This window comes from Eutrigla gurnardus (genome assembly GCF_963514095.1).
Source record: "Eutrigla gurnardus genome assembly, chromosome: 4".
In the NCBI taxonomy this organism is placed as follows: Eukaryota; Metazoa; Chordata; class Actinopteri; order Perciformes; family Triglidae; genus Eutrigla; species Eutrigla gurnardus.
The window spans coordinates 8,677,351-8,704,357 of record NC_139918.1 but is presented as its reverse complement, the minus strand read 5'-3'; the positions used below and the strand labels follow the sequence as shown (position 1 = coordinate 8,704,357).

Below are 27,007 nucleotides of genomic sequence, written 5' to 3'. Positions count from 1 at the left end.
GATGGAATCATTTTTTAATTGAAATTGAAATCAAAAGGCTCTGATATCGGATCACGCATTATAGTGAGTTTCAAGTTCATAGTAACCATATTATTCTCATATTGTAGATTTGTTTTCTATGTTGTATATATTGATTGATATGGTCTTATTTTTGGACACACAGTAGCCAATAAATTAATATTTAATTATTTATTTATTGATGTCCTTGACTTTCCCCGTTCGTAATGGGAGAAACCTTTTTTTTTTTTTTTTTAACTTTTTTAAAATTTTGTTTAGCAGTTAATGTTATATTTAAGTTAACATATGTAAATAATAAAAGCAAAATGCAAGGATAATATTTGTTTTGGCTTATATTGTGTATTATTCATTTGAATATCAAAGTAGTCTGATTAAAATAATTGAATACAGTAGTGTGGTACGTTTAAGTAGCAGGATATGGAATTATTCAAATTCAGTACAAGTCACTGAAAAGTGTAAGAAAGTACAGTATTAAAGTATGAAATGTAGGCTACTTAGACACTTTCCACCACCACATACAGTCTAGAGTCATGGTAAAATAAGTCACATATTTACACACCCAAAGAATTGTGGTCATGTATGTTTTGTCGTTCCTAATATTGTGTTATCATTATTCCTCACGCTGTCCCACCGTCTTCCTGTCTGTCTCTCCTCCCTCGTCCTCCTATCACTCAGGCCTGTGGGTCAGACAGGAACAATATGGCGGCGGGAGGAGCGTTAGCTTCTGGACCAGTCGTTGTCTGAAAGGCTGGCGATCCGGCAGGATGAACATCTGCGCCCAATATCTACGGTAGGCTCGGCGTGGTATCCTCTGCCGGTTCAGCCGGTGGTACAGGTGTAGTCAGAAACGGACATTTTAATCCCCGCAGGTGAATTGTTTTGTTCGGTTGCTGACGCTAAAGCTAGCTAAAAGTCGGCGCTAGCTTCATATATCAACAAACAATCGATGCTACCGCTCGCCGTCACTGCACTCACATTTAATTAAATGAATACATATGTATGTGTATGTATAGGGTTGCATGCGCGTTGGTGTCATTATATTCAGATTTCACGTGTGTACTTCGCCGCTGGTGTGAATTTTAGGGTGAATTTGCCGCCACAGACATGTTCGTCAGTGTGTTATTGCTACTTAGCTTTAGCTTCCCAGCGTCTCTGCGTATGTCAGGTTAGCATTAGCGATATGACGCTGTCGCATATTAACTGTGTTTTGAGTGAATTACCACCGGCCTCTTCCATCACGTAAGGTTTATTTAGCTCTGTGTTTAACTGGGCCGTGATTTAAACGTGGAGACGTGTATTACCAGACGGCTAATTAACTGGCTAGGCGGTTTGGTATCGTGGGGTTATTGTTCCGCTATCAGCGCTATGTCCTCCTGTTGACATGTGAAAGGAGCTGTTAGATGTTTTAATGCAGCGATGGACGGCTAAGCGATGGCAGCATCGTGCCACTTCCCCTGTCTGTCGTTACCTGGGTTAGCCACCTGTGCGTTGTCAATAAATAGGAAGCGGTGCTGTATGTTGCTAGCATGTAAACGAGGTCAAGTGGTGCCATGCTGTGTGTCTCTGATGGACCCGTCTAATTTCCTCCTCTCTGTGTTTACATCCGAGCAGACAGGCAGAGGCCCTGAAGGCTGACATGACAGGTAGGTTTGCACCATCACCTCAAATCTCTTCCTCACTGAATATACTGTAACGTTACACCACTGTTTAAAGTTAGTAACGTGCTGCCCCCCAGCTTCATAGTGTCCAGTCAGATGTGTGCGAGGACGACTCTGTCTCCCTTCATAACTAGATATTATTTAGTTTAGTACGCAGAGAGAAAACGCTGTCCCATGGTTCAACCAGACTGACAAGAGTAAGAGACAAAGATCCTCTGAGCAACAGTTGAATGTGAATAGAATAAACTGAAGCTTAGATTTAAATAGGAGCAGCTTCCTGTTTCAGTGTCTAGTGTTTCACAATAATGCAGGTTAGACCAGACTGGAATGAACTTGGTCTCCTAAAAGAACAATTTCCACACAGCTAAACTGCATTTGAATTATGTTTTAAGGGAAACACATTTGTTGTGAATTACATTTTCTCTTGACGTATCACAAATCATTTTCAATTGAGTCCATGGAAGTCCACGTTGGGAGGTGGTGGACGGGTAAAAAAAAACTAGTGTCAACTTAGATCCAAGTAGTTTATTGTGTTTTGTTTAAATTTCACAATAATCTTAATCTAATCCATGATGGTTTTTTTTTTTTGCAAAAACCTAGCCACGTAGTTTTAAACTAGTTAAAATGGCTCCATTTGGTCCGTAAAAAAACGTTTCCCTGGAAACATTATTGAGAGTGTGGTTTGGTTGTATAGGAACGTTATTTTGTAGGAGACAGGGATGTCATTGAGGAGACTGCAGAGGACTAACTTAAAATTAATGAGGAATTAGTCAAGTGTTGAGAGTTTGTATCGAATGTCAGTCTTGTTTACATTGTCAGTAATTTACTGATTTAACAGCTTTGTTGGCTTTAAGTAAAGACTATTTGGATACCTCGTGTGTGTGTATGTATGTATGTGTATATTTTATTTATATATATCTATATATATATAGATATATATAAGGTCTCAATGTATCCATCCTCTCTCCCTACGTGTTTCAACCTCTCTACCTTGAGAGTACTCTACTTTGTGCCAACATTTGTACTACCGTGGATATTCCGTGTCATAGCAACTAGACGCCACCAAAGCACTGAGCTGGAAAAAACGCTGCACCTCTGAAACGCTCCCAGCTGGGTGTTTTCAGAACAGTGCCTGCTGTTTGTTTTCAGCAAACGCTCTTGTGGGCAGACAATTTTGCAAAACATTTTGGAAAGATTAATTGTTATCAACCTGAATAAATGTAGCCTATTAAATGCAAAATATTCTCTATTTAAAGTTAAACTGAGCAAATGTATGATGTGGGAAGATTCTATGAAAAGGTAGCTCCAAGTCTCTCCAGAACTCTGCTTTGGATTCACATTTCTTTGTTATTAGAGCTGCCACAATTACTTAATTCAGTGATTGACTAAAAAAGGATTGACATCTGATCTTGAGGATCTATGAATGTTCATTTTTAGGACGGGCCTAGTGAGCACAGAAAGTATGGTTTGATTTTGACATCTTTTTGTTTCAGATGATCAGCAACTCTTTCTATTTAAAAGTATTTAAAAGATCTGTTAGTAGTAAGTGGGGTGGTCTCGTTATTGTTATTATTTATGTAGGCTTCCAGGTTTTATACCAGACCAGTGTGTTGATTTGTTTCTCCACGTTGTTTAAATTCACCTCTCACTTGACTGTAACCATCCAGTGTGATTTTAATCTTCACATGGTGGCTGGTGCTTTGATGTCCGTCTTTTATCCCACTGAACTTCCTCATTACATTGGTGGCTTTTATCTCAAGCTGCAGGCTGATGTTTTCTGCTCAGATGAATGCAGGTGTCTGTCATGATTATAATTTATTTTCATAATAATGCATCAGGCAATTGATCTATCACAGATATAATTAGTCAATTATTAAAAAATGTTCACACCACATGTTTTTTTTTCCTAAAGCATTATTTTTCAAGCAGCCATTCAAGAACTTTGTTTAAATCACGAACTATCAGGTCAAACCTTGTGATTTTGACGACTCATTTGAACTGTTAGGACAGTTTGTGAAGCTTTGCAATGATTCAATGTATTCCATGCATCCTCCAGCTGGTTTACACCCATTCCTTGTCTGTGCTTCAGATTCAAAGCTGGGTGCGGCAGAGGTGTGGACGTCCCGACAGGCCCTGCAGGACCTGTACCAGAAGATGCTGGTGACTGACCTGGAGTACGCTCTAGACAAGAAGGTGGAGCAAGACCTGTAAGCTGCCACGGATGGGACCAGTTTAATATGAAACAGCTTTGGTTTATTCACACATGACAGGGCAACCATGTTGCTGGTGTTGATGGTGTTTTGTTCTGTGGCTGCAGGTGGAATCATGCTTTTAAGAACCAGATCACCACACTGCAGAGCCAGGCCAAGAACCGAGCCAACCCCAACCGCAGTGAGGTCCAGGCCAACCTGTCACTGTTTCTGGAGGCAGCTAGTGGATTCTACACGCAGGTAAAGTGTCAGCAGACGGACAGGATCAGATTCAACATGGATTCAGTATCAGGATTGGCTTTATTGGCCAAGTATGCATGCACATACAATACAATATATATTTCTAATAAAAAAAAAAATTTAATTAAAGGAGTCATCACCTGGTTTTATACGTATCCAGCCCCCCTTGGATCGCTTTGGATCAATTCGTAAAACTTATTAGAAAAAAAAAAAAAAAATTTAATCAAACATTGAGCTTGTTCTGACCCTTTTTCGTACCGCGATTTTATCACGCGAGATTACGCGCGAGGTTTTGACTGGTCCGGATGTGCATTGTATAATATGTAATGAGGCGCGCGTTGATTCGCCGCAGGAAGGACAGAGCCGGGGGGGCTTGCCTGCATGCAGACTCCAAAACATAATGGCGGCGCTTCGGCGATTTCAGGTAGCGGACGGGGCGGGGTTGGGTGGTGAAAGAGGGGTGGGCTTATGCAAGTAGCCGCCACGGTGACGTCACCGAAGGCGCAGAATCAAAATCTCGTGCTTTAGGAATGCACACCCTTGTGTGCTATTCCTGTTCGGAAAAAGAGCAGAAGCGAAAAAACGGCGCCACTTTCAAACTCCAGCCTTTCAGGCAAGTTTCAACTGAGGTCAAACACAGATATGCATCTTTTAACAAGAGAAATTGCGATTTCCGGGTGATGACTCCTTTAAATGTGTCAATTGAATGGCTTTGAGAGATACATTTAGAGTGTAGCTCTAAACAATGTTGTGCTCTAGTAAAAAAAATGTATTCATAAACTCACTGGTTTATGAATACACTGATCCCAAAGCCACCTTCAACTCAAGCCTTTCCAAGCCGACCTGCTATGGGAAATGACCTGGCTGGGGAGAGGTTCCTCCCACACGGGGAGAATATATAGAATGAAGCTGTGGCAAGCCTGTACTGTAGGTCATTAATCACAAGTAACAACAATCATCAAAATGTATGAAAGTGAAATCACCTAAACTTACTGCATAGTAAGTTGCATTTAAGCAATTAACAAATCCCTCACAATAAAGCTTCTGGTCTGTTGGTGACATTCATCAGTACATTCAGTACATTAGAATCACAGGTTGTCTGTCTTCAGGTCTGTCTGTTTGAAATAAAATACCGGACAAATCCTAGTGCAAAACAATCTGAATCAATTTAAGCCTGACCATGTATTGACATCACATCAGAGATGGAGGGATGAATAAATAACACTCCTGCTCTGTTGTCTCCAGTTACTGCAGGAGTTGTGCACCGTGTTCAATGTGGACCTGCCGTGTCGCGTCAAGTCGTCTCAGCTCGGCATCATCAGCAATAAACAGAGCACCACCAGCGCCATCGTCACCCCACAGCCCAGCTCTTGCTCCTACATCTGCCAGCACTGCCTCGTCCACCTCGGAGACATCGGTGAGGACACCCACACGTCCTGTTATTGCATCTCAGTGTCCGTTTCTGAAGGCAGTTCTTCGCCACTGTTGTGCTGTAACTCCTGGTGATGTTGGGACTTTGGAAATGAATTGACTCTGAAAATCATGAGCAAGTTCTAGTCCTGCTTGATGTGTGAAGGGTCACGTTTGTTTGCTTGATCCAGTTGAAGGACCAGCTGTACAACTCTTGATCATCAAGGTGCCAACATTTCCTGTCCTGTTTTTGTATTTATGTTTCAGCTCGTTATCGTAACCAGACCAGCCAGGCAGAGTCGTACTATCGACATGCAGCTCAGCTGGTCCCGTCAAACGGTGAGTTTGATACTTCCCTGCTGGCAGCAGCTGGCTTTGTGTTTGAACAAGGCTGGCAGTTTCCTCCTACTTCCAGCTGGGGGTGGGATTCTCTAGACACCTCATGATTCAATCCAGTGGACCACGGTGTGATTAAAACCTTCATCTTAACGCATCAGAATTGTGTATTCTATACATGATTTATTTATTCTACCACAACTAAAACGCAGCATACTTGTCATGATTAATATTCAAATAAACAGGTGCATATACTTCCATGATATACTTTCATAATCTTTTAATTAATTAATTTATTCATTGTGTCTGGAAGGCTACATAATCCAACATATTAAACAGCATGGCAAAGAACCGATAAGAAAACAAACAAGTGTGCCTTTAGCAGCATTGAAGTAAAAACGGCTTGTTCTGAATGACTTGATAACATAAATAATAATAGAAACTTCTTCAACCAAAAATTCTCTGAAAAAAATATTTTGCTCTATACCAAAGTGAAAAAAGAGCTTTTATAGAAAAACAATATTTAATTCTGTCCCCGCTCTGGTACAAGCACACACTCTCAGTACAAGGAGCACATGATCCGATGGCTGCATCCCATTGGCCAAAAGTCCAAAACTCCACTAGTAGTTAGGTTAGCTGAGAACGTTCATAATGTTGAGATTTTAAGTTTCTGATGATTGAGACATGGTCGTTAATTGAGTTGCATCTAAGAATTTATTGTTTTTCCCCTAAACGTACTTCAAACTTAACAATAGTGCAACGTTAGCCCCTCAGCAGCCACCCCGCGGTCCCAGCAGCCATGTCTGTCTTTCCTGTGTGTGTGGGGTGATGCTCCTCTGTGTCTTCTGCAGGTCAACCGTACAACCAGCTGGCCATCCTGGCCTCCTCTAAAGGAGACCACCTCACAACCATCTTCTACTACTGCCGCAGCATCGCAGTCAAGTTCCCTTTTCCAGCAGCCTCCACCAACCTGCAAAAGGCCCTGTCCAAAGCACTGGAGAGGTAACACTGCAGCAAATAACACTTAAAATGAGAGAAAAGGGGTTTAACATTGTTTCCTCTGAGAAGAAATAAAGTCTTGTTGTTGGTGATTGATGTGGTTGGTGTCTACATGGAGGCAAGCCCCCCTCCTCTCCAGTTCATCCAACGCTACTAATGCATGGCTTCGTTTTGGATTTTGGTGAGAACACGGCATTAGTCCTGTGATAATTGACTTCCCTATAAAGTCCTCTGTTCTCCCTCTGTGTTTCTGCAGCCGGGATGAGGTGAAAACCAAGTGGAGCGTTTCAGATTTCATCAGGGCCTTCATCAAGTTTCATGGTCACGTCTACCTGAGTAAGAGTCTGGACAAACTGGACGGTCTGAGGGAGAAACTGGAGGAGCAGTTTCAGGTGAAACAATCATTCGAGCTTCTAGTCAATTCTGCCCGCGGTACGATTAAAAAGCATTTTAACATAATTGTTTGATGACCCATCTCGTGTGTCTGTGTGTGCAGAGGCTGATCCTACAGAAAGCATTCAGCTCCCAGCAGCTGGTCCACATAACTGTCATCAACCTGTTTGAGCTCCACCATCTCAGAGACCTGACAGCTGATGGCAGTGAGCAGAGTTACAGCAGCGAGCAGCAGATCAGCTGGTTCCAGCTGCTCGGACTCTTCAGTAAGAACCACACACACACACACACTAATACTCGCACTGTTTAAGTATGACAGTGTTTTAAGAGCTGTTCCCATGAGTTGCATGGATGTGTGACTTTATCTGAGCTGGTGTCTTTATCAGCAGAACTCCATTCACAAAAGAAGGAAAATAACAACGCGGCTCTAATTAGGACCAAATGTGCTGATCAAATTAGACTCGCCATCTTTTCTGAATCTGTCCAAGCATCTCCTGTAATTCATCAAACACACAATCCACCAAAGAGCTCGTGTTAAATCATTATTTTACCGTCTTTCTCTGTAACGAAGTGGACAGAAAGGGAAGAGTAACATTCTCTTCACAAACACCACTTCAACACAACACAGAGCTTTCTACAGTTACCGTGGTGGCGTTCTCACACAACTTCATCCGAATTAATTATCATTTTGTGTTTTTTGTTTTGGACACCTCTACATCTCCCATGCTGCAGAACCTCCACCTGAACTGTAACTGACGTGCCAGCAGGGGCGCTGTTTAAAAAAAAGTCTTGACACTGTTTAATGTGATATCTGGTTGTAAATATGATGTTAACGATCAAAGAAATCACATAAACTCAAGTATAGGTAACATCAGTATCAAACTCACAATTTTCTAAGAACGTATTACATCAAATCAAATCCCTTCAATGATTTGTGTGCGCTGTCAGAGGGACTCACATATATAATCACCAGTCTCAGATGTGTTTGTTGCTGACTAATGGCTTGTTGCTTGACTTCCTGTCCCCCTCAGTGTCCTTCCTGGGTGTCATGTGCAGCCGTGCTCTGATCAACAAGAACCGGGGGGAGGAGATCATGGGGGAGTGTCCTCTGCCCGCCATTAAGGTTTCTCTTGACTGGCTCAAACTGAGACCCAGCGTCTTCCACGAGGCTGCTGTCGACCAGAGGCAACAGTGAGTCTTCTTTCCCGTTAAATACATATTAGGCTGTTTCATCATCTCTGAACAGGAAGTTTAACTCCTCGTCCTGTCTCTCAGCATCTGGCCTTGGCTGGTCTCCATCCTCAACAGTTTCCAGCCCAAAGAGGACGATGTGTCTTGTTCCTCAGGTAGGGTACCTGCTGGTATTGATTCTGCAAGTTTCCCGTGTAATTCTGATATTTAATGCTAGATTGTAGGGTATTAGTCTCATGCACATATGTATAGCCTTGCAAGTAAGTTTGTTGAAGCTGAAGGTGTGTTTATTTCCTCCGCAGTGACGCCCCTGCCAGAGGAGTTTGAGCTGCAGGGTTTCTTGGCGCTGCGGCCCGCTCTGAGGTACTCCACTCCTTCATTCAGTCGTGGGTGATGAATCGGTCAGAATGTGCACAATTTGACGTCTCTTGTTGTTTCAGGTTGCTGGACTTCACTAAAGGTCATCAGGGCATCCTGGTGGACAGGGACGGCTTGCCGGTCCACACTCGACATCAGAGACTCATCGGTCTGGGCAAATGGGTGGCCGACAACCAGCCGGGGTGAGTGTCCATCCGCTCCCACATCTTATCTACCGTTAAATAATAGCATTCATAATAGTCAAAGCAGCACGGAAGAAAAGGTGCAAAAACAATAGAATACAATACAGTGCAATTTGGTTAAATAAAATATATATTAGTGTATACTATAGAATACAGTGAAGTTAAGGTCACAATGTGTGCATCAACCTCCAGCCTGGCAGGGGTACAGGAGTTGCTGTCGGCAGGAATGACCTCCTGTATCGCTCCATAGCACAGCGTGGTTGGATAAGCCTGTGGTCTGTGATGCCTACGCCCCAGCACACCACAACATAGAAGACTGTCCCCAATAACAGACTGGTAGAATGTGTTGAGCATTCTGCTGCAGACATTGAAGGACCTGAGCTTCCTGGGGCGGTAGAGGCCGCCCATTCTCGTGGATGGCCTCGATGTTGGTGGACCACTCATTGTCATCTAGCAGGTCCAGGTCTTTATAGGAGCTGACATTCTCCACTGATGCAGACTGGAGAAGGTGGGGGCTTATTCCTCCTGAAATCCACCACCATCGCCTTAGTCTTAGCCACGTTCAACTGCAGGTGGTTTACTATCGCACTACCTTGTGAACCGGTCCACCAGGCCCCTGAATTCCTCCCCCGTCCACCATTCATGCGCCCAACAATGGCAGTGTCATCTGACAATTTCTGCAGATGACACATCTCTGTATTGTACTGAAATGTGTAGATGGTGAACAGGAAGGGGGACAGCACGGTGCCCTGAGGAGCCCCGATGTTGCTCACCACCCGCTCGGACACATAGTTCTTTAGCCTTACAAACTGTAGCCTGCCCGTCACCTAGGCTAAACGGGCTAACATGATCCACTCCATACTGTTGGGTCTGTCCAGGAATGCTGCAGCAAAATGCAGCAAAGTGCCTTTGGGATAAAAAAAACACTTGGTGTGAATTTCCATTGTCGGAATTAATATTAATATCGTCACAAGTGACTTGAAAAAGTTGTCTAGTTCAGGATCATCTCTGTCTCCTCTCTGCAGGCTGATCCAGTGCAGAGTGAGTGAATACGGCCTCCTCATCTTCATCACTGACATTCCAGAGCAGGCCATCGAGGAGCCACAGGAGAAGGAGGCGCCGGTCCTGCAGGAGTCGTCCAATGCCGAGCTGACGCCCAATGACGGCGGGAACTCCCGCCTGAAGTCGGTGCTGTCAGCGGGGAAGACGCAGAGCTCGTGGCCCGATGGCAGCGACCGACCCGTCGTCACCTTCAAGGAGAACATCAAACCCAGAGATCAGAGCCGTGAGCCCATACGAAGCCACCACCTGAAAGACAGTGGCAAAGAGCGGCGAGACTTCCCCAAAGGCAACGGGGCTGCTGGGAAGGGAGAGCTGAAGCGAGACGGGAAGAGGAAGAGTGAGCTGAAAAAAGCTGGTTATGAGAAAACCACTGAGGCGGGGAAACAGGTGAGACACAAACCTTTCACTGTTAAAGGAGATTTTAATGAGGCGTCGTGTTGAAGCAGCCGATGACGGCTTGTGACATGTTTTCTGTCGTTCAGGTGAAGGGGCAGACTGAGCTGAGGAAGACTCCGGTGTCTGAGGCCAAGAAGTCTCCTGTCACTCAAACTCAAACAACCTGCACGTCCCAGTTCATCCCCATCCATCATCCTGGAGCTTTCCCACCACTGCCCAGCAGACCTGGTATTTAAACAAATATATAATCATAATGTAATTTTCTCCAACTGATCAATTCATCAATCAGCCAACCTGCAGAAAATAATGACAATAATTTTTCTTATTAATTAATCGTTGCAATCATTTGCAAGCAAAAATATGAAATTTGTTGCTTCCATCATTTCGCGTGAAGGTTTCAAAATTCAACATTACTATATTGTCCTGAGGGAAATTGGTCTTGGACTTAAAAACTGCCACATAAAACAAGACGAGGTGAAACCTCACATCTGTGCTAAATTGCAGATAAGCTAAACTTAACGATGATCTTGTTAAACACCACATGAAATAAAATCCATCTTTCCCCATTAATAGCCTAGTTCATGAATGCTGGATTCATACTAAGGTGTCACACAGTGTTGTGGCGTCTAAATCTCATGTTGGTGGTGAGTTTCAGGCACAGGCAGTGGCTGAGTGTTGGCTAATGCTAGTAAAATGCTAAGCTAACTGTGATATTGCAGTAAACAGCCCAGGTATCTCCAACAACAACGTATCCACATAAACATGTTGATGAGGTTTGTGATGCTTCACTTAGTTTTGCTGTCTATTAGTTAAGTTGGATTGTTTAGACGCTGGCTGCAGTGCTAACGTTAGCTACAGCTGAACCTACAGGTTCTTGTCTCGATCCGACACCAGTAATCCCAGCTGGTTGTTATCCACCATGAATGCGATGCTGCTCGGCCCACCAGCACCTGTCCCGGTACCGGTTGTGTTTCTGGTGATTTTGAACGATTCTGAACGACGACCCTCCGACAGTAAAGGCAGCGTTCCCAGCCTGGCTCTGACCGTACTGCATAATGTACAACCGTGACCGGAACAAACGACCGGCTCTTAAAACTACAACCGACCGGACCGCCCGGTTTGCGACACTGGCTCGGACGGAGACGCGTGAGACAGGACCGTCTTACGGCGCGAGGGGAGACAGTGAGACAGGACCGTCTTACAGCGCGAGGGGAGACAGTGAGACAGGACCGGCATCTTACGGGAGGGGAGACAGTGAGACAGGACCGGCATCTTACGGGAGGGGAGACAGTGAGACAGGACCGGCATCTTACGGGAGGGGAGACAGTGAGACAGGACCGGCATCTTACCGGAGGGGAGACAGTGAGACAGGACCGGCATCTTACCGGAGGGGAGACAGTGAGACAGGACCGGTGTCTTACAGTGTGAGGGGAGACAGTGAGACAGGACCGGTGTCTTACAGTGTGAGGGGAGACAGTGAGACAGGACCGGCATCTTACCGGAGGGGAGACAGTGAGACAGGACCGGCATGTTACGGAAGGGGAGACAGTGAGACAGGACCGGCATGTTACGGTGCGAGGAGAGACAGGTGTTAAGGGCACGGCAACTTTCTGTACGAAAAAAACGATCCACTGTTGTCTCTCTTTTTGTTGCTCAAGTCACTCCGCCTGATTCCTTTTACTCGCAAACATTCAGCGAAGAAGAGACCGGGGTGAGAGCCAATCAGAGACGAAGGCCCGCCCCTACTCGGCCACTGATTGGCTCAGACGGTGGTATTTCTTCTTCGCTGTATGCTGTGGGGAAAAAAACATTTTGCTACACACATAAACAGACCAGCTAAATGTCAGGCGTACCGGTGCAGTCAGATACTTACTTACGTCAGGAAGAAGTAGATCCTGTCCACACCGCCACCTCATGAAAGAGCCTTGTTGTGAACTGAAATGGATAACCCTATCACCCTTGGTTTCATATCGGAATAAAAATACCCATGAATACTTGCAGCGCTACAGTCACTTTAAATTCTGCACCTGATTGTTTCCTTTGCAGGTTTCCCCCCTTCGGCCTATGTGATCCCTCCCCCAGTGGCGTTCCCAGGTCTTCAGGTGAACCCGGGCTTCACCTTCTCCACTGGCGTGTCCGTCCCCGGACCGTTCCTCCAGCCGGGCGTGCACAGCCAGGCCGGCACCCAGGCTGGGAAGCAGTCCCACATTCCTTACAGTCAGCAGAGGCCCTCCGGTCCTGGTCCAGGCCAGGGGCCGGGGTCCTCGGTCCAGGGCCCAGGGCCCATGAACCAGGGCCCCTCCCAGGGTCAACAGCCCCAACCCCAGTCCTTGCAGCAGTCGGTCCAGCTGCAGGTGCAGGCGATGAGCCAGCAGCAGTCTCCCACCAAACCGGTCCAGCAGGTCGGGATGGGGAAGAGTCCACCTCACCACCCGGGCCTGCAGCAGGTCAGTGTCTCACACACATGGGCCAATCTAGATGAAGCCTATTGGGCAAGCAGTGAGTTTATGGATACACTCACTGCCAATCAGAGACGAAGGCCCGCCCCTACTCGGCCTCTGATTGGCTCAGACCGTGGTATTTCTCTTTGCTGTATGCTGTGGGGAAAAATACATTTTGCTACACACATAAACACAGCAGCACAACTTAGCTGCGAGGTCAAGGCGAGGGCTGCTGTAAAGCTCACGGTTGGATCTGCATGCCACCTTCAACCAGGGCCTTTAGTTTAATTATTTAGCACACATTCACATCAAATGGTGCAAGGAGGACAGGAAGCCCAGTGGGCTTGTACAAGAGTTCCAGCCGACCTAATATCTAGTCGCAGGGACAAGTGATCTGGCTGGGGAGAGGATCCTCCCACAGTGTCAAAATGAGTTCATCGTAAAAATGTGGCCAGCCAAGGTCAATAATCACAAATACTGGATGAGTCAAAAAAAATGAGTCATGTTTTCCTTTTTATTGTTGTAGTGTCACATGTTTGACTTAATTTACCAACATTGCACGCTCTAGTGAGGCGTTGTGTGGGATTGAGTCTGTATTTACTGTATTGCGAAGGCTGTAAAACACTCTACAGCCTCGGATACAGACCAGCGATAAATAACTGGGTCAGTGAGGGACGTTAACTGTAGTTGTGTGTCTGGTCTCGACAGTACATGCAGGTCCAGGATCAGCCGGCTCAGATGTGGAACCAGGCTCAGGCTGCCCTGCAGAAGATCCCACACATTCAGATGTCAATGAAGCAGCCTCAGCAGCAGCAGGCGTTTTACATGGCGGCTCAGGATCCTCTCAAACTGTACGAACACCAGCTGCAGCCGCCCACCCAGCCTCAGCTGACCATGGACAAGAAGATCAAGTATCCCAATGTCAAGATGCAGGACTTCTACTGGGAACCGTCGTACAGGATGGGGGACGGTCTGGCTGTGTTGGCAGACAGGATGAAGAGGCCTCCACCAGGGGGGATATGCTCTGAGCAGGACGCCTCCACCGGGCCCCGGGGACCCCCATTTGAGGTGAGCCTCTTTTACATGAAAGAGGAGGTGGTGGTCCTGTCCTGCTGCTTGTCTGTCTCTCTGCTTCTTTTCTTACTTTACTTAGTTTTTCTCCTCTTTGTTGTCTCTTTTGTGATTGGATGCTTTTGGCAGACTGAATTTGACACGAGAGGTTCTTAAAACTGCACCGCAGGGTTATCGAGATGCTCGATCCATTCATTATTTGAATACTCAAATAACCAACTATACACAAGGAAATTGACCTAAAACAGGAAATATCAACTTGGGCTGTAACTTTGTATTCAAAATTCAAATCACTTTTCGAACTAAAAAACACACCATTCATGCCAAAATCGTACATGGGGGGAGACTATAGATAGGCCCCTCCCTGTGAACCACCATGGAACTTTATTTTGGAAAAAGAATCAGATTTAAGAACAGAGGTCAGCTGGTAAAATGCAGCACTAAACTTCAGCAAAGCAACATAATGCTTCTAAATACAGTGGCAAAGATCTTTCATGTCAATTCATGTTTTGTTTTTTCTTTTCGCTTCCAAATTAACCAGTGAGTTCACAGTTAATGGGTGTCGGGCTATAAGTTGCAGAAAAACCCAAACCAAAGCATCTGTTTAATTCACAAAATCTATCAACATGACCTCATCACAAAAAGGGTTTTAAAAATAAGTGATTGAAATAGTTTTATTATTGTTAAAATCAACCAAATAAAGGCCAGAGTAGTCACTGCGGCCGCATCAGAGCCAAGAAAGCACATTTTAAAATTAAATCATGGTTTTTGACGAATTGGCTTAAAAAAAATTACAGATACCGAAGAATGCTGAGTATCGGTGGCGATACTCTTACTAGTGTAATGGCTGTCTTGATGATCTTGAGCGCTGCGTTAAGTCTTTGCCGCTGTGATGATGGAGAACAGCCAACAGTCTCTGTGTTGTGTGTTTGATGGTGATGGACTAACTGCTGACGTTAACGATGAAGAACCTGAAGAGAGGATAAAAGCCCAATCTCATTAAAATTATCCAGTATAAAATAATGATCAAAGGACAATATTTCCAACAATATTTCCATTGTGCAGAGTTCGCTATCAGTTAGTCAATGACAGGACCAACGGTTAAGATTTCTAGCCTAAATTCAACAAATAAATGATACATTGATACAATTAAATCAGTAACATGAAGAATCACTTTGGACATCAATATCAACATCATTTCTCTTAACTTTAAATTATAATGACAGATTTTGATCTAACAGTCACACCTGGCTCACCTGGAGGACACAAGCCTGGTCTAACTAGTTCCCCCAGTGAAGGGTTTTTATAGATCTAACTTTACTATGGATACAACCTTGGCCAGGGCTCACTTGTAAAAGAGAGATTCATCTCAATGTGACTCTTCTTTGGTTAAATAAAGGTCAAATAACCTTCTATGAAATGAACATAAAAATATATAAAAAACACAAATATATGTACAATATAACTATCAAATCAAGCTGAATATATTGACAATTAAATTCTGTATTACGAAGCAAATTAGGTATTAAATGTTACGTGCAAGAAGTGTAGGTAACACTTGCTTACAGGCTTCTGTAGCTTTTGACTTTCCTTCTTTCCAGCTCAGTCTTACCGGCTTGCTTTCTTTCTCTTCTTTTTTACCTCCCCCCCTCCCCCCTCTTCTTCTTGCTTCATCTCTCACTAGGACAACAAGAGCTCGCCTCTTCTACCTCCTGACCTGTTAAAAACTCTAGCAGAGTTTGAGGAGGAGGAGGAGCTCGTCTTTTCTAAGCCTCCTGATTTCTTCCAGGCCTTGGCCGGCCCTCTTAGCACTGCTCCTGGACCAAACATATTTGTATGTAGCCCTGTCTTCCCCAACCCCCAGACCCCCACAGCATCGAGTCCCATCCACCCCTAAAGCCACACTCTCCCCTCTCTTCACATCCTGTGATAGTAGTCATTGTGTAGCGTAACAATGATGTGTTTCCCAGCCACCATCAGCAGTTTTCATTTACCAAACACATTTGGTCAAGATATTTAAAATATATATATACTGTATATATTTGCTCCATAAGCAAAAACCCATCCTCCTCATAAATGTGAGTCTGAAAGTCCAATATGTTGCTGAACTGGCATGAGGGCGAGTAGGTAACGAGTGAATAAGCGACTGTGTCCACATAGCTTCTTTATCATTTGTTCTCAATGTGGAGAGATCGCTCGAGAAAAAGTGCTGCACCCGACGTCACCAGGGTTGCACATACATTGTTATAGCATGTCGATGGCAGAACTGCCAACCGGGACAGACTATCCAGAGTGGCAGGGGCATGAACCCACCCGACCGTCTCGAAATACAGAGCGCGTCTCGTTGACCATGCTTTGTGTGCATTTCACACTACACAACCAACGAGTTTACGAATATATTTTATATACTTAATATTAACATTGCTTATAGATCTAGACTCTTAATTAAGCCCTCAAAGTGCATCAGATTGATGCATTTAACTTAAAAAAATTACAAAATGTACCTGTATAGTTTTTCATCTCTCTGACAGCCACCATTAAAACAAAGAACAGCCCATTGGTGGGAGCAGATTGGCCGGTGGACACTGTATTCTGCCGCTGAGTTTTGTGCTTTTATCAGCGCTCACATTGGCTGTGACGGATTGTCTTCGGTCTAACGTTTCACCTGTAGGATTAGTGACTAGTTCATCATACAAAGTATGAAACGGCATCCTCTCGTTGGATAGAAAACAATGTCAAACAATGCAAGTCTATCATACTACACTGGTTTGAGTGGTCATCAAGATATTGTTGTCATAGAAACATCAAAAAGTGCTTGGGGGGCGTTTTTTGGATGGAGCTTCCCCAGAGCCATGTGGCTGCTCTTCTGCCAGGATCTGGACACAAACCCTAAAACATTGTTGACTTCATGCAAAACGTTTCTTACTTAGGACGCACTCACACCACCGCCCAGGGACGATTGAGCCTAAAGTCCAGATTGTTTGACTAGTGTGAGCGCTCCAACGGTACACTTCCTCGGCCCCGGCACCCCTGAAGAGGTGGATTTGAGTACGGTCCGGTTCATGCACGCGCACATGACGTGATGACGTAGTTAAGAGGCAATCGAGCCTCGGCCCGTTTGGGCTGGAGGCATGGTACGGATCGAATGGCCCTGGTGTGACTGCGCCTTTACTTACTTTCTCAAATCTGAAAACTGCTGACATCGGAAAGACGCACAGTAACCATGCCAGAGAAGAGATAATTTCATGATTTATTTCTTTGAAGTGAGAGTTGAAATGGCTGTCGGACAGCTGGTAATCCTCCAGGTTCTGACTTTATTGCGTGTTTGTTTGTTTTATTTAACTAAGATAATTCCATTATGAATGTCTTTTTAAAGGGGCTCCTGGTCAAGATGGCAGCATTTAAATTCACAAATTAGAGAGATTATGCAGCCATCACGTAGGTGTTAGGCTATCAGTGCAGCATCATTAGAGGAAAAGGTAACGCCAGCACACTCCACCGGGCTACAAAACCTGATTGACAATGTTTGGAAACAATGTAAATCAATCATTTGTGGCATGGAGATGCTCCTCGCTGTGGGACAATCCTCTACCCGGTGCTGGTTGGCGTATTTCCTCCGTGTGTACCGTGACCGGCTTTTGTAGGTCGGCATGGAAAGGCCCGGGCTTGATGCTGGCTTTCTGCTCGGACCATGAACTTTACAGCAGCCCTCGCCTGGACTTCTCTCCCTGCAGAGAGGGGTGGGGCTCCCGGAGAGACTGTCCTCAGTGTGAGGTCTGCAGTGATGTTGGCAACCCAACCAACCCATCTTGATTCACTCTAACCATATTTTGTTGGTGTGAGTGTCATCACCATTTATACACTATATTGCCAAAAGTATTCCCTCACCATCCAAATAATCTAAATCAGGTGTTCAATCACTTCCATGGCCACAGGTGTATAAAAGCAGCACCTCGGCATTCAGACTGTTTCTACAAACATGTGAAAGAATGGGTCGCTCTCAGGAGCTCAGTGAACTCCAGCGTGGTACTGTGATCGGATATATATATATATATATATATATATATATATATCCTGGTACTGTGATAGGATGTGTATATATATATATATATATATATATATATATATATATATATATATATATCCTGGTACTGTGATAGGATGCCACCTGTGCAACAAGCCCAGTCATGAAATGTCCTCACTCCTAAATATTCCAGTCAACTGTCAGTGGGATTAGAACAAAGTGGAAGTGATTGGGAACGACAGCAACTCAGCCAAGAAGTGGTCGACCACGTAAAATGACGGAGCGGGGTCAGCGGATGCTGAGGCACAGAGGTCACAGAGGTCACCAACTTTCTGCAGAGTCAATCACTACAGACCTCCAAACTTCATGTGGCCTTCAGATTAGATCAAGAACAGTGTAGAGAGCTTCATGGAATGGGTTTCCATGGTGATCAGCTGCATCCAAGCCATACATCAGCAAGTGTAATGCAAAGCGTCGGATGCAGTGGTGTAAAGCACGCCGCCACTGGACTCTAGAGCAGTGGAGACGTTCTCTGGAGTGACCGAACACGCTTCTCCATCTGGATATCTGATGGACGAGTCTGGGTTTGGCGGTTGCCAGGACAACGGTACTTGTCTGACTGCATTGTGCCACGTGTAAAGTTTGGTGGAGGGGGATTATGGTGTGGGTTGTTTTTCAGGAGCTGGGCTTGGCCCCTTAGTTCCAGTGAAAGGAACTCTGAATGCTTCAGCAGACCAAGAGATGTTGGACAATTCCATGCTCCCAACTTTGTGGACCAGTTTGGGGACGACCCCTTCCTGTTCCAGCATGACTGAGCACCAGTGCACAAAGCAAGGTCCATAAAGACATGGAGGAGAGAGTTTGGTGTGGATGAACTTGACTGGTCTGCACAGAGTCCTGACCTCAACCCGATAGAACACCTTTGGGATGAATTAGAGTGGAGACTGAGAGCCAGGCCTTCCCTCCAACATCAGTGTGTGACCTCACAAATACACTTCTGGAAGAATGGTCAAAAAGTCCCATAAACACACTCCTAAACCTTGTGGAAAGCCTTCCAGAAGAGCTGAAGCTGTTATAGCTGCAAAGGGTGGACCGACGTCATATTAAACCCTATGGATTAAGAATGGGACGTCACTTTAGGTCATATGCGATATGTTTGAATGGTTTTCTGGAGCACAAAATTGTTTATCTAGCCTCATATTTGCTATCAAATTGCACCTAATTGATGCATTTAACCTGTAGCCTACACAGAGTATTTTTATATCGCAATATTGCAGTCCTATATATTATATTCAACCCCTCAGCTGGAAGACTTTTACTGTGGCTGCTGTAGGAGCATGATGTATTCAAATGAGTTTGATATCCTGAATGCACTTTAATTGAATATAAATGTATAAATTAGTAGATGATTGAAATTATAAACAGCTCGGAATAATATTGACATTGCAATATTGCAATTTTGTGCTAGCAATAACATCACTGGTTGTACAGATATGAGACACCCACAGAGCATGCAGAAACACAGGCAGAAACGCAGGTGGGCTCTGTGTTTCTAGACTGGTCAGCTGGGTTCAGGCCCCGCCCACTCTGGACACATGCTGCTTGACTTCGTTGTGGCATATCACTCTTTTTTCCGCAACATCGTTAGTGTAAAAGGGACAGAGACGTAATGGTGTGCCGGAGTCCACCGACTGGCAATGAATGTGGTCTCAGAGCTGTAATGGAGGCGAACTGAGGCAGTTTTGTGCGTGACCCGCCACTGGGGGATTTAAAAAGTTTGTGCAAGGCCGCCATTGTTTGTATCATGATGCAAATGATGCAGAGCAACTTGTAGAGTCGCAAACTTTCTGTTCGACTTCCATTGTTGTTTTGGTATGCTAGGGGTAATTTAAGTCACACTACCGCCGAGGTGCTACGCGTCACCGACCTCTGGCTCCACAAAGAGGAAAAAAGGTTAGAAGCGTTGTTATGCCACAAACCAAAGTTCAGTGTAAATGGTGCGATGGCGGGATGTTGAGGGCTCGTTCCATGATTATGGCAGAATACCGGTGTGAAAAACCCCTTTTAATTTGCCAACATTGCAAATCCTGTGATACAATATATGGTGTCTGCATTCATGGTGGACAGCGATGGAGAAATCCTTGGTGGACATGTGTGTGATGCGTCTGTCCTTCGTCTCTGCAGCTGCCAAACCAGCCCAGGATGGAGAGCGGCGTCGAGGTTGTCAGCCAATCATCTTCTCTCATGCCCATGTCTGGCTTCCCCATGCAGGTCAGACCCGTCATCCATGGTTTACATACAATAACTTAAAGAATCTAAAGTCCTGCTGCTTGGTCTGCCAGTCAGCCTTTCAACACACGTAGTATAGTAGTGTGGTTTTCTGCCACTAGAGGTCTACCAATCAAAACAATCATAAGACAGTTTGTTGATGTGGTAGTGTGGGGGAGTGGTTGTTGATGAGGACTTCTTCAGCATTCATGTTTCTGGAGGTTGTTCCCACAGAGATCTCCTCTCCAAAAGAAACTGGTAAAAACACAGTGAAGCAGCTTCACGTTAGAAATCCGTGGTTTCCGGCGCTGTCCGGCAGACACAGGACGTCCTGATAATTACAACATGGTCAATCCGTATGAATAGTCAGTGGACGATATGAAAATATCATGTTGAGATTATCCTGGTGAAAAATGATTGCCATTCTAAATATTATCCTGGTAATCATCAAAAAGTACTTAAAACGCATTGTGACTGTTGGAACATTGTTCCACCACCAGATGGCAAAGTAAATCATTATTAAAACACTTGCATGTACATTTTTGCTTTTGCCTACCTGAATCTTTTTTTAAAAGACAAATTAAAATGTATGAGGAGGCAAATCAAATTACTTCTTACTTGTTAAATGTGTTGAAATGATTTAAATGTCTCCCGTGTAAAGATGAGGATACAATCTGTCATTTTATATCACAACATTGATGAATATCATGGTAGAGTTTTTTTTTTTGGACACAATAAAAAAAAACTGTTCATAGGTTGAATAACTAGACGAGGATAAATGTTTGGGCAGTGAATCAAATACTTGACATCACATTAATGTTTATTTTATGTTTAATTTCCCACAACCCTTGCGTGTCAGAATTTCTCATTTCTTATCTAGAATGATCAGAGACCAATCAATAGCTGATCTATCGGAGCTGTAATGTCTATGTGATTGTGTTTTCAGGAGTACAACCAGAACAGCATCTTCAGTCAGGCCTACGGCAAGAACCTGCCGCCCAGCTCCAAGTCTGACGCTCCCATGATGCACCAGGAGCCGTCCCTCTACTCGCTGTTTGAAGGGACTCCCTGGTCTCCCTCCCTCCCTGCCAGCTCAGGTACGTCACTGTACTGATGGAACTGGGATGTAATTATATTTAGTGGTATAGTCATTAAAACTGTATTCTGATTGGCAGATCACTCCACCCCAGCGAGCCAATCCCCTCACTCGTCCAACCCCAGCAGCCTGCCGTCCTCCCCCCCTACACACAACCACGGAGCCATGCCCTTCTCTAACTTCGGGCCCATAGGCACTCCGGACAGCCGGGATCGCCGGGTGGTGGACCGCTGGAAGGCCGACAAGACCGGTGAGAGACAGGGCTCAGGGGGTTCAGGGGGTCAAGTGTTCATGGAGTCGGGAGTGATTGGGATCAGAGGTTCCACACAGACAAGTAGGGGTGGGAATCTTTGGGTGTCTCACGATTCGAATCAGAATAGAGTTTTTCGATTCTTAACTATTTTTAAATTAGTCCATGCTTCAGGATCTACTCCAGTCCTCTGTGAGCTGATAAAGGTGGTGTCGCAAATTATGTCATGAGAGCATGAGATTATATCATTAAAATGTTTTGAAATAGTAAAAGTGATTACAATAATGTAAAAACACAAAGGCAAATCATAGACCAAATATTACATAAAGGCATGCTTAACTTCCACAAACTTTTAACATTAAAAAATAAATAATAATACAAAAATAATAGATTTTATCATGAATCGATTGAGAAGAATCGTGATTTTTAGATTAATCTTTGCACACCCCACAGACGAGGTTCAAAGAGTCTAGAAGGACTGGGTTTAGGGATCAAGACAGACAGGGTTCAGAGAATCTCGAGGACCGGATTCAGGGGGTCCAGAAGGACTATATTTAGAGAGTTGACAGGGTTTAGAGGGTCCATGGGGGTTCAGAGGGTTCTTTGACAGCTTTATTGTAGGCAACTGGACTTGCTTTAGGTTTTTTGAAGACAGTCAGTTCACCAGGTATTTAGGATGGTTTAATTTAGGAGGGTCCAGACGTATGTTGTTAAGGGGGTCCAGAAAGTCCAGACAGTGCTCCAGAGGGGTGAGGATCAGGGGTCCAGGCAGACAGGGTTCAGGCGGTTCAGAGGGAAGGCAATAATAAGCCTCGTCTCCAGATATTAACATGTTGTTGTTGTTTAGGAGCAGTCAGTGGGTTTGGTCTGGACTACCTGCCAGCTGCAGCCTCCTCTGCAGCTTCAGACACCAGCTGGCACCAGGCCGGTCCGACCAGCAGCTCCTGGACCAATCAGGAGTCTCCTATGGAGGAGTCGTCCTCCACTGTGCTGCTCGACAGCCTCAAGGTCTTCTGACACGGTTTTATAACTCGATTCTCAATATTCACTTCTCAAATACACAGGACAACAGTATTTATTATGAATGAAGGTTAAATGAGTAGCATCATGCTAACACGTTTGGTCTCCCCTGCAGTCCATCTGGTCCAGCTCCATGATGCAGCCGGGCCCATCGGCCCTGGAGCAGCTCCTCCTGCAGCAGAAACAAAAGCAGCAGCGAGGTCACGGCGCCATGAACCCGCCTCACTGAACGGCAGGCCGAGGCGGCGCTTTGTGTCCAGACGTCAACAAGACCACCAGGAGAAAAAAAACAGAAGTTTGATGAAGACGAGCTCCAACTGAAATGGAAAATTAAACCGGCGAGAAAAGGTGGATGCTGGGGAGGCGACGAGACCCCCCGACGAGGCTGAAACACCACCCCCAACCCCCTCGTCTGTCGAGGAGCGGCGATGCCCCTCCTGGACTGGAGGGCGCGGGATCTCTTCAACCGCGGTGCCACGCGCCACGCCACCGCCGGGTTTCCTTCAACCCCTGGAAATCTGAACATTGAGGAACATAACTCCCACCCCCCGAAACCCTTCGCCACCACTGCCCCTCCCCCCGATTTAGGACAGACGTCACATCTCCAAGAACTCCCTCTTTCCTTGGAACAAAATACAAAGTAAACCGCCCTCCTGTGATGTCTGTTGGTCCAATGGGAGCGCCCGTTTTTAGTGTCTCCGCTGCCGCAGACTGATGTGGGGGGTGTGGTGAGAGAGGGAGGACCAGTGTGGTGGTCGGGTCAGGGGGGAGGTCAGGTGAAGCACCGGGGGTCAACATGGACTGGACTTTCTGGTCTCTCCGTTCATTTTCATTACTGTGGAAGGTTCTCTGTAGCTCATTGGTTAGATGAAGGAAGGAGCAGTTTGGGTTACAGCTATATAAATATATAAATAAATATATATTGCCATAGTTGGACTTTAAACGGGCCTCGTCTCTTAGCCGTGTTGTGAGAATCAGGACTGGACGCTGCTTTGTGTGACGTCACCTGGACCGGCCTTTTTTAAAGGAAGAGCCTGGAGGCCCGGCGACAGGACGGCTCTGCGGTGCCAGGAATGTTACGGGAACAAACGAAGTACAAGGGAACGGGGCTAAGAACATAAAAAACCCCATCAAACTTAGGGATAGTATTAGCTTCAAAAGATTGCAGATATTAACAAAACAACTGTATTTTGTGATTTGTTCGTAGCAGTTTTAGCTTTGCGCCCTCTGAGGTGAATGTCTATTAGAGCTTCCTGCTTGAATATTTTCGGGGTTCTCTTCCTCTCTCTTCCTGTTATTTCTTTACTAAATGAAGATAAAAAACAAAAGATGTAACCCTGCTTGCTTACTTAACCTACATTATGTTCATGTTCTGCCTTTTTACTAGTTTGAAGCCGCTCAGTCAGCTTTTGTGTGCCTGCTTACTGTCCCGTTACTACTGACTGCTGTAAAGGTTAGCCACAGACGGACAGGTAGGCCTGAATGTTTTTCATCTCGTTTTCCTTCAATAACCACTACTGCAGCTCTGAACGGGAGCGTCTGGAAGCCCTGCAGCGCTGCTTTTATTTCACCCTGGAACTAAAGAGAACCACATCTGATGAACCATGACACTTAAGCAAATAGTTAGGTTTTCACTCAAATAACAAAGTCCTTGTATTGTTCAGGGGGATGACTTTTTTCTTTTGATTCACTGATTTATCATTTGTTTTTTAAAACAAAAGTGAGAATACATTTCCAAGATGTTTGTCTGATCAGCAGACATTCACAGAAAAGAAAACCAGATAAGATTCACATTTGAGAAGCTGGATGTTTTTTTTTTGTCATATTTGCTCTGAAAAGATAAAAATGATTTTGGTCGATTGACTAATATTGATGAATTAACTTTTGTTGATTTGTTAAATTATTTAAAATCTACAAATATCAAGTAAATTGTCACTAATGATAAAGAAAAACATCACATTTTTTTAATCTTTATACTTTTCACTCTAATAACAAAATCCTTGTGTTCAGGACAATACATTTCATCTTTATTTTGAGGGGATTTATTGCTGTTATCATTAGGGTTTTTTTAACGCGTGAGAAGAATTTCCAAGATGTCTTCAAAATGCAGGTATTTGTCTGATCAGCAGAGATTCTGAATTGAAAAGTATTGATCTTCACATCTGAGAAGCTGGAAGTTTTTATCATATTTGCTTGGAAAAGTAACTAAAAGCCATTAATTGGCGATTAAAATTTGATATAGCTGAATCAACTTTTGTTAAAATAATTTAGAAAATCCTCAAAATGCTTGTTTTGCCTTATCGGCAGTTAAAAGCTCTGTTTTTTTTCACGAATGACGAGGAAAAGCAGCGTTTCTTTCACGCAGAATCCATCAAATGTTTTTCTTTGGGAAATGAGTGAAACGATTTTCACATTTTTAGCTGGTTTTGTGAGATGGAAAAGTAATTATTTATTTGTGAACCCTGATAGTTCCTGGACCATCTGACAAAGACGTTTCTTGAAGTCCAGCAACTGAACAAAAAGTGTCCTAGAAACTCCTGAAGAGTTCCCATGGTCGAGGTTCAGGGGTTTCATTTCTGTGGTTTTGCCCTTTTAGAGCATTTACATGTTGTCAGGGCGACAGCTGACCAATCAGGACTCTCAGAGGCTCCATCATAGCGGGATGAGCCGCTTTAGACTGCAGCACTGTAAGTAACTTCCTGTCCAGTTCAAACCAGCAGAAAGTTGTTTTTCTACCTTAAAAACATCACGGTTCAGTTCCAAGGGAATAAAAAAATAACAGCCAGTTTTTATTTTCCAGTCGAGGGTGTTTTATTAAAGCAGACTTCAAAGAGACGTGTCTATTTTCCGTGTGATTGTGCTTTTCATGTTGCATTTACAAAATGTATTTGGAAAATAATAATAAAGATAAAATATTAATGAATGTGAGGACGGATTTGGCCAGAAGCGTCGAGGAGAGTTTGTTTTCATGTTTGAAGCTCACCACGTGGATCCGATTCTGGTTCTGGCTTTTGTTTTTTGGAGTAAGAACTAAATGGACATTCCACTCTGTCAAATGTTAAGGAGGCTTCAGGACGGCGGGTCCTCGCTGGGTGGAGCTCGGACGGCGGGTTTGCTGTCATGTTTCTGACAGGAAACATTATTCAGACCTGAGCTTTGACTTCTGAGGCTGTTTGTGTTTCTGTCACTAGACGTCCAGAACTGGTGGAATCAGCCTTTAAATAAACGACGTTCTCCCTTGACACCGCCTTTTTATTGAGTTCTCTCTTTTTTTTTTGTATCAGGAAAACAGAATGAATGTGTTCAAACTTAATTGTTAGAACTGTAGTGGTATTATTAAATATCAGTACTCTGTATCGGCAAGTCCTGACATTTAAAGGTGCTATTGGTAACATTGACAACATTCAGCCACTAGATGTCGCACTCACTCCCCCCTTCCATTGCATTCACCTCACAACACAGCTGTTGCTAGAAGAGCATGCCCCCTCAATGGGTTGCCAGTTTGTTGCACAACCTGCGTTTCATGGTCGAGTGGAGTGACACTCGGACAGACTCAGTCACGTCAAGCGAAGAATCTTTATTGGTTTGAATTCATTCATTCAAACGTTGAACCAACGTTCACTCTGGTCTCGCTCCTCCTTTTGTCACGTAACACTTGGGACTGGTACCGAAATGCTGCCCGCTTACCGTCAAACGCAGCCATTTTCACCTTTTTTCCACACTAACTGGCAACCCCAAAGACTCTTGACCCCTGACTACAGAGATACCACGTGATACCAACGTGGTTATTCTATTGGCTCACAAGCCTTGCTAGAAGCCGCAGGGACCAGTGCGGGCAAAGCCCCGAGCACTATTGCTATTCATAGGATTTTTTCCTAGTTTTTATTATTTTTCCTCCGAATTTCGAGTGCCTAAAACTTCTACAGCGATAAGAGTTGTAGGACAAAGTGATATATCAAAACGTGTGGTTCGATCGGGATCGGCGTGCTATTGCTTTTCTTAGCCGAACACGAATTTTTCGCGACGTAAGTCGCGAAAAACCACCGAAATTTCCCCATTGAAATGAATGGGACGAGCGAAAAAAACAAAACAGAAAATGGAGCTTTTCAAACGCCTGCTGCTCAGTCATACTTTCACCTAGAAACTCCATTTAAACTCTAAAACGTAGACACAAGTCTTGTGTGCTGGTGTGCCAATCCGCGTTTCAATAGCTCATATAGTTTTTGATCAATCACTGTTCAATGACCATGATCGTTTTGGGAGAAATCATGAGATTATAATGGGTGTGTATTGCGCGGAACCTTCTGGGCTAGAGTGCGTGACATCATCAGTTAGAGTGTGAGGGCTTCTCAGAGTTTTTTCCT

The 27,007-nt window shown here is 44.5% G+C and overlaps 2 protein-coding genes across 3 annotated transcripts in view; one reads left to right on the top strand and one right to left on the bottom strand.

The window, feature by feature from the left end:
- nmnat2 (nicotinamide nucleotide adenylyltransferase 2) overlaps positions 1-27,007 on the bottom strand; it is a 129,838-nt gene that overhangs the window by 20,321 nt on the left and 82,510 nt on the right. The gene's annotated exons all lie outside the window — the stretch shown is intronic.
- Positions 703-25,885, top strand: smg7 (SMG7 nonsense mediated mRNA decay factor). Of its 2 annotated transcripts, XM_084008178.1 has the most exons (22): positions 703-808; positions 1,630-1,661; positions 3,766-3,883; positions 3,994-4,126; positions 5,372-5,543; positions 5,804-5,875; positions 6,724-6,874; positions 7,128-7,263; positions 7,368-7,530; positions 8,296-8,455; positions 8,540-8,610; positions 8,758-8,818; positions 8,896-9,015; positions 10,041-10,464; positions 10,560-10,701; positions 12,520-12,920; positions 13,623-13,982; positions 20,194-20,280; positions 21,224-21,374; positions 21,453-21,623; positions 22,471-22,631; positions 22,759-25,885. In XM_084008178.1, the coding sequence occupies exons 1-22, from the start codon at positions 783-785 to the stop codon at positions 22,870-22,872; spliced, it is 3,426 nt and encodes a 1,141-aa protein (XP_083864304.1). In that variant the 5' UTR covers positions 703-782; the 3' UTR covers positions 22,873-25,885. The 2 variants fall into 2 exon arrangements, with proteins under 2 accessions (XP_083864304.1, XP_083864305.1); XM_084008179.1 differs by lacking the exons at positions 20,194-20,280; positions 21,224-21,374; positions 21,453-21,623; positions 22,471-22,631; positions 22,759-25,885 and adding an exon at positions 15,670-15,883.